The sequence below is a fragment of the Schistocerca piceifrons genome, chromosome 9 (genome assembly GCF_021461385.2).
Source record: "Schistocerca piceifrons isolate TAMUIC-IGC-003096 chromosome 9, iqSchPice1.1, whole genome shotgun sequence".
Classification (NCBI taxonomy): Eukaryota; Metazoa; Arthropoda; class Insecta; order Orthoptera; family Acrididae; genus Schistocerca; species Schistocerca piceifrons.
In genome coordinates, this window is record NC_060146.1 from 63,982,821 (window position 1) to 63,994,989 (window position 12,169).

The 12,169-nt window shown below is 39.8% G+C and overlaps 1 protein-coding gene across 2 annotated transcripts in view; it reads left to right on the forward strand.

Moving 5' to 3' along the window:
• Positions 1-12,169, forward strand: part of LOC124717073 — a 137,916-nt gene that overhangs the window by 45,438 nt on the left and 80,309 nt on the right. For both annotated transcript variants that reach the window (XM_047243757.1, XM_047243758.1), the window contains exon 5: positions 10,589-10,660. In XM_047243757.1, the coding sequence (XP_047099713.1) occupies positions 10,589-10,660 (72 nt within the window). The remainder of the gene's footprint in view (positions 1-10,588; positions 10,661-12,169) is intronic.

The following is a 12,169-nucleotide window of genomic DNA, read 5'->3' on the forward strand; positions in this document are numbered from 1 at the left end:
CTAACTGTGTAACACTTATTTCACAGTTAAGTTGAAATATTGTTGTTGTTCTAATCAACACAGGTTTCTCATCTAAAACTCGGCTGTGGACTGACTGCTCGGGACCAAAAATTGGGCCCTTATATATCCTCACAATAATAGGTGCTGAAACTAAACATTGTTCGAAGTTTAATTTACAGAAATTGCAATTAAAACTTAACTCATTCGATTAACTGAATACATTGAAAAATTGGTTCTTATTAACAGTTTCTTCTACTTCAAGAGTTAGGCCAAATCATTTGTTCAGATCATAAAATTAACAAATATCGTTACACAAACAGTACTTTGGACAAAACTGTGAATTACTTTGGAACTAATTAAGGGCTGGCTTTGCTAACATGTTTTCGAATAGAGCCAAATAAATACTTTAAGAGTACTATTAGATGTTCCTCCAAATGTTTATAATTATTACAGAATTTATATTTGTTTACACGTCAACAATAGAATATAAGTTATGAAATTACCGATTTCACCCTGTAACAAAAGATACTAACTAGTAATAGTCAAAATAAATTAGAAAATCAATTACATATATAAAACTAATGACATAATTAGATCTGGTGTTATCAGGGTGTATACGACCCGGGACAACTGGGAGATCTGGGAAAAGCCCGGGAATTTTTTCATCCAGGAGAAAACTGGGAAAGACCCAGGAATTTTTTAGAATTCCGGGAATTTTTCATTGTTTTTGTTTTGAGTTAAATTTTTGTAATTTTGACTGGTAAGAACTGATACTGTAACAAAGGATATTAATGTATCCCACTACTACAGATAATACTGCAGCAATAAGACATGGACGAGAGAAAAAACGAAAATAAAACATAAATTGCAAAGGAAATGCGCCATATACAGCAACAAAACATAGTGCTCATACAAGCGTCTACCAACAGCAAAATGAGTCAAAGGCTTTAGGAAGACTATGCGATGCTTCGTAACAACAAATTGCCTCCGATGAGCGTGACGTCACAACTGTTTACATTAGATTCGTTTTAGCAGTTACGAGCGGAATCAAGCGCATGCGCAGTTGAGTAGTACCTTCTCCCGTTTCTGGCTACAGAAATGTGGCTGCTGGCTGTGTAAGCAGTCACAGCAAACAGCTAGATGCTACCGGGAAAAATTTTACTGGAGCACCCAAGTTGCCAGATTCATGCATGCGCAGCAGGTCCAGATCTAGGAGGGGGAGGGGTGTGGGCAAATTCATATTCTTGAGGGGGAAAGACGTTGTTTCACAAAGCGACTAGCATCCAGAGCACTTAAGTCTATCGATTATTCATATGACTTTGAAACGCATACCTGTCGCTTTTTGAACACATTATAAGTTGATTTCTGAATGAATCGTAAGTTGATTTGTGAATGCGTGCATAGTGTACATGATGTCTCTGTCAGGGCAGTCCTTGTCGCATGTAGAAACAAACTTTCCTACAGACAAAAGCGGCTATACGAGCTGACCGGAGGAGAGCCGAATGGCTGAGTGCCAACCGCTGTCTGGTTGATTGGGTTTGCGAATGATGAGCGTTGTTATAATTATTAGCGAAATCCATAGATTCAGACTACAGAAGTGAAAATAAATGAATAACAGGTAAGTTCTAGTCTGGAAGAAGTGCGGAAAACGCGTTGTACGAACATGTAACAACGCCTAACCAAAGAAAAAACTGGTGATTCTAGCAGAGTTAGTGAAGTTAACCTGTGAATAAGCTTTGACATTGGTAGGAATAGTTACAGAATTAGTGATAACAACCTGTTTGTTAGAACGAGGAAGGAGAAGAAACGGGGGACATTACACAAATTATGGAACAATATGACAATTCCAAGTTTGTATAAAAATTCCCTACTACTACTTTTCGATCATGTTTGAGAAACTGGAGCGTATGAATAAGTGTGAAACTATCCCCTAAAGTAAAGCTTTTTGCTTGTAGTAGGCCTAATAGGCATTTGATATTGGTACTTTGTGAATTATATTCTGTCGTTACAAAAAAGACCGTTTGTGCCAAAACAGTCTTGTTTATTTAATGTATGTTACAATTGTTGCCGTGACAAAATAGACGTAATTAGATTGGGTAACCACACCTGTCTTGGGCCCTATTTGTATTAACAGCTTTTTCAGTATTAGACAGCAACATTTCGATTTTTCATGTAGCAAAACGTTTGACGAACTTTCGCAAAAAGGAAAGCACGCCATATAAAGCTGTAGCAAGATTAGAGAGAAGAAAATTCCAGGGGCTAAGGATTGTACAGGGTGTCCAGAGAAGGACTCCCTGATTTCAAAATTAAATATCTCGAAAACAAAGATCGATAGAGGAATGCAGTAAACGGTATGTTTATTGTGAAAGCTGTAAGAAGTTTATACAGCAGTTTGAAATAATAGTTACAAAAGCTGTTAACAGATGGCGCTGTACGCTGTACAGCTCATATCAGCAGACACAAGTGAAATAATCGTATGAAAACAATCTTTGCAACACAATCACATCACAATGTTTTCAAAATGTTCACCATTGGCACTACAGAGGTGGCGCAAACGAAGAATGAAATTCGCCATCACATTTCGTAGTGTCCCAACCGAAATGGATTCACATGCCACAGAGATCGCCGATTCAAGCTCGTCCAGCGTGGCAAAATGCTTCGGGTAGACCATGTCTTTCACTGTGCCCTACAAAAAAAAGTCACAGGGAGTCAAATCCGGCGAATATGGAGGCCAATCCATGCCTGCACCAGTAAATTTGGGATATTCCAAATCAATGACTTGACTCCCGAAGTATTCCTCAAGAAAGCGAAACACTTGTTCAGTCCGATGCGGTCGGGCTCCATCTTGCATAAACCATTCAGTACCTGGTCGATCCTCTAACGCTTGCTGTGTGGCGACAAATTGTTCCAAAATTGCAACGTAATGTGCACCAGTGACCGTTTCTCGAATGAAAAAAGGGCCAATAATGCCTCTGCTGTATACTGCAGCCCACACAGTAACTTTAGGAGAATACAGGGGTTTCGCTTCACACCAATATGGCTTTTCGGAACCCCAAAATCGCCAGTTCTGCTTATTCACGTATCCATTCAGGTGGAAGTGTGCTTCATCTGTAAACCAGATGGAGCCAACATCAAATCCTTCACTATCAATCATTGTGAGCATCTGATTAGCAAAGGCAACCCTTTGTTGCACAGCTTGTACGGGTATGGCCTGGTGCATTTGAATTTTGAATGGAAACATGTGTAGGCTCTTTCTCAGTATTTTCTGCGTGCCGGAGTGCGTCAAACCAGTCTCAGATGCAATTGTACGGACGGATGACATTGGATTTCGCTGAATAATTCCAGAAACTGTGGCGATATTTTCAGGCGTAACTGCGGTTTGCTTGGGGCCAACATGCCCCACTAGATTATCAGTTACGCTGCCTGTTCGTTGAAATTTTGCGAAGAGCGGACGAATGGTTTTCGCATCGAGTCCTTTTGGAACATTAAATCATGCTTGAAAACTTCGCCTTGTTGCCTTAGGACTGTCTTCTAACCTGTGGTACTCTAGCACCAGAAAAACGCATTGTTCAATGGAGTACATGGTTTTAATCTCTTTCTTCGGTACGCTAACCTCCTTTCACATTTCAATAATGGAACTGATCGCTCTGGGCTTCGGATCACTATTTATACTAGGCATTACGTATGGCGATTACAGCGCCATCTGTTAGCAGCTTTTGTACCTATTATTCCAAACTGCTGTATAAACTTCTTACAGCTTTCACAATAAACATACCATTTACTGCATTCCTCTATCGATCTTTGTTTTCGAGATATTTAATTTTGAAATCAGGGAGTCCTTTTCTGGACACCCTGTATATTGTCTTGCTTGTCTCATGTCTTTACTGGGTCTATGTGTCCCATATTTAATTTTATGTCACACAAAGCAGCAAGTTGTTAGCTGATAGGGAATAAAGAGTGGATATTTTCTGAAGAGTTTTTTTTTTTAACAAAAAAGAAGGACAGGATTTCAAACCGGCTGACTGTAAGCAGGAGAGGCACCAAAGGTCATTTTAATTTCCATTGTCCTGAATATGGTTTGATGGCATCCATTACAAAATACAAAATATACATGTTTCAATTCCACAGAGCGAAGCACAGTGACGTGCGATAGAAGAATGCTGCCACCTGTTGAAAACCTTACCTTTGGACTAAAGATCACCATCATCCTCGACGTAGTTCCCATCCGCACGTACACACCGGTACAAGCGCTCTGCCACTGGTCAAATGTTTTCTGGAAGTCCTGTTCTTTGAGGGTGTTTATCACCGCCAGCGATGCTTCTCGAATCCTCTCTGGAGTGTCGAACCGACAGCCTTTCAACTTGAGTTTCAGTTTTGGGTACAGCGCGAAGTCGCAAGGTGCCAAATCTGGCGAGTACTGTGGGTGGGGTATAACCTCTGTGTTGTTTTTTTTGCCAAAATGGTCCTGGTGGGCAAGGACGTGACAGGGTGCGGTATCGTGATGCAGCAGGCAGTTCCCTTGATGCCAAAGTCGGGGACGTCGTTGCAGCACATTTTCATGGAGGCATCGCAAAATGTCACAGTAGTATGCGGAATTTGCTGTTTGGCTGGGGGGGACGAATTCTTTGTGCACAAATTCCTTGGTATCAAAGAAAATGATAATCATGCTCTTCACCTTTCTCGCTTTTTTGGGTCTTGGAGAGCCCGGGCTCTTCCACTGGGACAATTGTTGCTTTGTCTCTGGGTCATAACCGTAAATCCAGCTCTCGTCGCCAATTATAACCTGTGACACGAAGGTTGGATCATCAGATGCGGTCTGATGAAGGTTCGTACACACTTCAACATGCTCTGCCTTCTGATCAGCAGTCAAGATCCTTGGCCAAAATTTTGCGGTGACACGATGCATGCCTAATTCATTAGTCAACATTCGTTGACATGTCCCATAACCAGTACCCACTTCATTCTCAAGGTCTCGAATGGTTCGATGTCGATCAGCACAAACCAGTTGTTGAAGTTTGGCAACAATGTCTGGTGTTGTGCGGCTAACGGGCCTTCCATTGTGAGCATCATCTTCGACATCTGTACGGCCGGTCCTGAACCGAGCGTGCCACACAAACACACGTGTATGGCTCGTGCCCTGTCCCCCAGACACTTGTTGAATCATTGCAAGGGGGTCTCCACAGCACTTTTCCCGAGATACGCACAGAATTTGATTCACAAGCACTGTTCTCTTCACGTATCCATCGTAAAATCGCCACACACCAAACACAGAGATTTACGGAAATCACTGTGGACACGCTAAAACATCCTCCCAGCTGAATGCCACTCTGCACACTGACTCATCAGATATGTAGTTCTCACCACCTAGCGATGCAAAGATCTACTACTCCCTCTTTCCAGATGGCAGCACCAGTCCTGAAAATTTTGGATTCCACCTCTTATCTGATAAGTGTTGGCAACTGTAATGAGTGTGTGTAGTATGGTGTCACATTGGTGTTGGATGATTGTGGAAGAAGGAGGAGGGTGAAACCCTGTGCTGGCACATAGACTACTCCCCTCCAATAGCAACCCGGAGGCTGCCGAGTGTAACGTCCCCCTCCGACAGACAAATCGTCACCGACAGTGTCGTGCCCTCGGTTTGTGATACTCTGCAGTGAGGTTTGGAATTTAATCCAGGACACTGGTGCAAAGACTGGTCATTAGGAACTTTACACCACCATTCCTTATCTGCTTTGCCATAAAATAAAGGGAGTGCAACCAACGGCCACACCCAACATATCTTAAATTTAGTGATATGATGGGAACTGGTGTATTCAATGAAGAAAGGCTGTTGGCATCTTGTAGAGCTCCTATCAATTTTTATACACATTTTATATGTGACTACTTGTAATAAACAACAATTATGTTTGAGAATGAAGTCTTTTGCAATGACACGGATGTATAAAATGTTCTCAGACTTCTTGCCATGTTAGTTCAGATTAAAACTTCAGGATTTCAACGATTACCTTAATTGCCGTTGTCACGAGCAACTGACTGTCGAAACTGCTGCTATGGTGACCTTATACAGCCCATAGTCAACCATGTGCTGTATAATGTCACCACAGCAGCAGTTTCGACAGTCAGTTGCTCCTGAGGAAGTCAGTGGAGGTAATTGTTGAAAGCTTGAGGTTTAACTTGAATTTATGCAGGAAAAGTCTGAGAATGTTTTATACAATAATTGTGACTGCTCACCATAGTCCGATGCTTGGACAACACGGTGGTTTGTCCCCATGCCCATCAACTACCACTTAGAAATGGCACAAGAGCCAAAATTAACCAACAGTGGAAGATAAACAATAATTATGTTCGAAGACAAATATTTTATAATTTCAGAAATTTTGTAAGGCTGTGCCATGTGCCTAAAGGAGAGTAATCTTTTAAGACCTCTTTGTCACATATCGTACACTTATATCTATTTAACTTCACTTTTATTGCAGGTGATTTTTAATGCCAACTTTACCTGACACTGTCTCTGCAAAGATGTCGGACCCCTATTCTGACAACTTGCAGATAAATGAAATGAGGTACCTTTGAAATTTGAAGCGGTCCAATGACCCATCTAAAAATATTGTAGAATTCATAGTGTTAGCCATATTTTATTTTATTTGCTCAGATAATCTATTTCAGCTTTGCAGCGATCATCAGATCACAATGGCTATGCCTCCCCTTCATCACTGTCTTATAATGTTAAAGACAAAAATACTTTTCTGTGCCAATTAAATCGAATGCGATCAAGGCTGTGAGTTTCCCAATAAATGTTGTTCTTCGGCTTCTGCCACTGTTGTAATGTAAATATTAAGCAGCATCAGTAGAAAGACAGAGAATTTGGTACAGTTTTGAATGCAATGGCCTTTACAAAAGTTTCTGTGTTAATTGTGTTGATTTATAACCTGTTTGTCCAGAAATAATGTATTGCTTTCTGCCCTGCAATTGTTTTCATTTTAAATTCACAAACTTCTGGTTTTAATTTAATTTACAGTCTACAATTTGGTTAGGAAAAATACTAAAAAAAAAAAAGTTAAAAGAAAAAGAAACTCACAAGTATATTTGGATTACAGTTCATTTATACAATACACACTTTATGCTTCTCAGGTATGAATGACTTTGACTAACTGATAAACTGTGTATTTATCTTGTCCAAATGTAATTATATATTTTGTTATTATTTTATGTTTCTACTAGAATATAAGTATAGATAATTAAATATATACTAGTATAAAATTAATTGTGTATGGGAAATCATGTGAAAAATTTTTTCACTCATGGGTAAACCACAGTAAAAATTTAAATTATTGATTGGAATACTTGGAGAACAGTAATTGAAATATCATTAAAAGACTAAGAGCACATTACCACTGCATGAGAAATTGCTTGAAATAATATGTGTGCTTCAGAAGACATATGCACTGTATTTTTCACAGTAGGTTTTGGTTCTGCTATTACATGAAGTTAATCTAAACATTGGTGGGTAAGTTAGATTATCAATGACTGGGAAGCAATCATAACCATCTTATGTCTTGTCATAATGGACAGGAGCAGGAGGATTGGGATATTCAGATCCTTTTCGTGCCTCAACTTCAGTTTCATCCCCAGGTAATTTCTTCATGTGAATTGCCATTTTCAGTAAAAATTTCAAGTTCTTAATAGCTTTTTGAAAAGGAAACAAAGGAAAAGTTCGGAGTAGGCATTAAAATCCATGGAGAAGAAATAAAAACTTTGAGGTTCGCCGATGACATTGTAATTCTGTCAGAGACAGCAAAGGACTTAGAAGAGCAGATGAACATCAACAAAAGCAAAACGAGGATAATGGAATGTAGTCGAATTGAATCGGGTGATGCTGCAGGAATTGGGTTAGGAAATGAGACGCTTAAAGTAGTAAAGGAGTTTTGCTATTTGGGAAGCAAAATAACTGATGATGGTTGAAGTAGGGAGGATATAAAATGTAGACTGGCAATGGCAAGAAAAGCATTTCTGAAAAAGAGAAATTTGTTTACATTGAGTATAGTTGTAAGTGTCATGAAGTCGTTTCTGAAAGTATTTGTATGGAGTGTAGCCATGTATGGAAGTGAAACATGGACTCTAAACAGTTTAGACAAGAATAAAATGTGGTGCTACAGAAGAATGTTGAAGATTAGATGGACAGATCATGTAACTAATGAGGATCTACTGAATAGAACTAGGGAGAAGAGAAATTTGTTGTACAACCTGACTAGAAGAAGTGATTGTTTGGTAGGACACATTCTGAGGCATCAAGCAATCACCAATTTATTACTGGAGAGAAGTGTGTGTGTGTGTGTGTGTGTGTGTGTGTGTGAAGGGAGGGTGGGGTCAGTAAAAATCATAGAGGGAGACCAAGAGATGATTACATTAAGCAGATTCAGAAGGATGTAGGTTGGAGTAGTTACTTGGAGATGAAGAGGCTTGCATGGGATAGAGTAGCATGGAGAGCTGCAACAAGCCAATCTTTGGATTGAAGACCAAAACAGCAACAACAACAACAACAACAACAACAACATACTGCTTTTGAGACAGTTTTCTGTGTCACTGCTTTCCTCTGAAGATGTTTCTTTTATATCACTCACCAGCAGTTGTAATGCATGGTCAGTGTTAGTGTTGTCATCTTCAGACAGATCACTACAGCTTGACATTTGGCTTAAAATACTAAGTATTTCACTCTGGCAAAATATGTTTATAAATTGGCATTCGAGAAGCAAAAGCAAACATTGGTTTTGAAGTGAAAGTGTATTTTAATTGACATTTCTTATCTCAGAATTAATATGCACACAATTCTGCAGTTGAACATGATAAAAAACAAAAACAAAAGACAAAAGCAATAGTTGGTATTTGTTGCACAATAAACACATACTTCAAAGAAATACAAAGAATGATGTACAGTTGTAGTTACTGCTTCTCTTCTGATAAGAAAACATTAATGTCATCATTCATTTAAACAATACAATGAAAAATAACAAAATATCTTGCCTTGTCATGACAAGTCTAGCCAACCTATTGAACTTTGTTTTTGGAGCAGTTTGCTGCCAACAATTGGAACCCGAAATGCAACCATTCTGACAAGGAGAGACTCATGTGACTGATGTGAATAGGTATGAACCACAGAAGTGAAAACAAAGAAAATAATTTTACAAACCGACCCACACGGATGTGACGGTAAGGGTTGAAAGGAGCATACGAGGCTTGTGGCAGCTAATTGTTAGGGCAGGTACATAAATAATCTCCAGCAGGATTTTTTAAAGTTATCTGTTACTTCAAATCCCCTAAGATTCTCCTTTCTGGTGGATTTGTGCCTGAATCTCATTGTTATTATGCCTAAACAGATGTTTTCTGCTTTCTGGCTTAAGTGATTACTGATCTTTTTCAGTGGATTGCTACAGCAATACGAATTCACTGTCATTCTAAAAATTATATCTTTCGCATTCCACTGAGGTGACAAAAGTCATTGGACAATGATACGCACATATACAAATCACGAAGCTACCGCATACACAAAATATAGAAGGGCAGTGCATTGATGGAGCTGTCATTTGTACTCAGGTAATTCACATGAAAAAGTTTCAGATGTGATCACGGGAATTAAGAGATTCACCATATCGAGGGTGTTTCAACGGTACCAAATTTCAAGCATTACCTCTCACCACGAGCGCAGTGGCCAGTGGCCTTCGTGTGATATCTGAGGGCAGTGGCATTTGCATAGAGTTATCAGTGCTCACAGGTAAGCAACACTGCATAAAGTAACCACATAAACCAATGTGGAAATTTGGTGTTAATGGGTTACGGCAAGTGCCTTTGCTAACGGCACAAAATCACCTGCAGTGCCTCTCCAGGGCTTGTGACTGTACTGATTGGACTCTAGACGCCTGGTCAGCTGAGTCCTCATGTCAGTTGGTAAGAGCTGATGGTAGGGTTCGAGTGTGGTGCAGGCAGACCTCATGAAGCCATGGACCCAAGTTGTCAACAAGACACTGCACAAGCCGATGGTGGCTCTGGTTGCTGTGTAACATGGAATGGACTGGATCCTCTTTTCCCAATGAACGAATCATTGACTTGAAGTGCTTATGTTCTCCTACTTGGAGACCGTTTGCAGCCATTTGTGGACTTCATTTTTAGGGATGACAGTGCACCATGTCACTAGACCACAATTGTATGTGATTGGTCTGAAGAACATTCTGCACAGTTTGAGCGAATGATTTGCCCACCCAGGTCACCCGAATGAATTCCAGCAAGAATTTATGGGACATAATCGAGAGGTCAGTTTGTGCTCAAAATCCTGCACTGGCAACACTTTTGCAGTTATGGAAGCAGCATGACTCTGTATTTCTGCAGGGGTCTTCCAATGATTTGTCGGGTTGCTGCACTACATCAGGCAGAAGGAGATCCAACAATATATTAGGAGGTACATCGTGATTTTTGTCACCTTAGTGTAATGTACCATCTTTGGTCCTACTTTTAACAGTGCCATATAATTGCTAAAGGATGATTAAAATGTTACCTTTACTACTTGTATATATTAGTTATGGTCATTGTGTTGCAGCTTATGGAAATAAAACCGAAGAAAGAAAAAGAGGATATTGAAGAAATTACCCTTGATTCAGAAGAGGAAGAGGTAAGGTTTATTGCAGGATTAAAACTTTCACCTGTTGACTAACCCTGAGAAAATTGTGAAGTAGGTTAGTTTTTGAGGATATGAATATAATAGAAGGAAACATTCCACGCAGGAAAAATATATCTAAAAACAAAGGTGATGTGACTTACCATACGAAAGCCCTGGCAGGTTGATAGACACACAAACAAACACAATCATACACACAAAATTTTAGCTTTCGCAACCAACGGTTGCTTCATCAGGAAAGAGGGAAGGAGAGGGAAAGACTAAAGGATGTGGGTATACACTCGCACACACACACATATCCATCCACACATATACAGACACAAGCAGACATATTTTGTTTTGTCTTTAAATATGTCTGCTTGTGTCTGTATATGTGTGGATGGATATGTGTGTGTGTGCGAGTGTATACCTGTCCTTTTTTCCCCCTAAGGTGAGTCTTTCCGCTCCCGGGATTGGAATGACTCCTTACCCTCTCCCTTAAAACCCACATCCTTTCGTCTTTCCCTCTCCTTCCCTCTTTCCTGATGAGACAACAGTTTGTTGCGAAAGCTTGAATTTTGTGTGTATGTTTGTGTTTGTTTGTGTGTCTTTCGACCTGCTAGCGCTTTCGTTTGGTAAGTCACATCATCCTTGTTTTTTGATAAATTTTTCCCACGTGGATTGTTTCCCTCTGTTATATGAGAGAAATTCGTAGGATTCATTGTGAAACGCAATAATGTCATTGGAACAAGGAGCTATAGCTATTAAGAGAAAGAATTACAGGGGGCTACCAAGGATGATGAAGACAATGGAAGTGATGGTTGAAAGCATGAGATTTTACCCTGAACTGATGTGGCAAGAAGTCCAAGAATGTTTTATGCAACAGTTATGTTCGCCCGCCGTACACTAGTGTCCATCTCTCCCACTAATTCCCAAAATGCGTCTCTATGCATGAAAAATCCATATCCCACTGCCAATTCAAAACCACATGCATTGTGAGCTTTCCCTCCAAACACATAGGAGTTTTCATTTATAAAACTTTGTTTAGTTCTATACAATCGCTCCATCACATTTTTGCTCTTCTGTTTATTTCTTTTACTGTACATCCCTTCATTGTTTTCAAATGATCTTTCAAAAACTCATCAATAAGGCCTGTGATTTCACTTTCAGATTTTTTACGTCTATGTTTACATCTTTCTGTAAACCACTGTGAAGTGAAGGGGTGCCCCCTTGTACCATTTATTAGAGTTTCTTCCCATTCCATTCACTTTTTGAGCATGGGAAGAATGATTGTTTAAATGCCTGTTTGTGTGCTATAATTAATCTAATGTTGTTCTCAGGATCACTGTGTTAGTGATAATTACAGGATTGTAGTGTATTCCTAAAAACAGACAGGCCAGTCTGTTCACCGTTTGCTGAATGTCCTCTCATTCCCAGAGTTTCTCCACCTCTGCTATTCAATGCGGCCATGCGTTGTCATCCATAAAAATGAATTCAAGCCAAATGCACCCCTGAAAAAGGGCA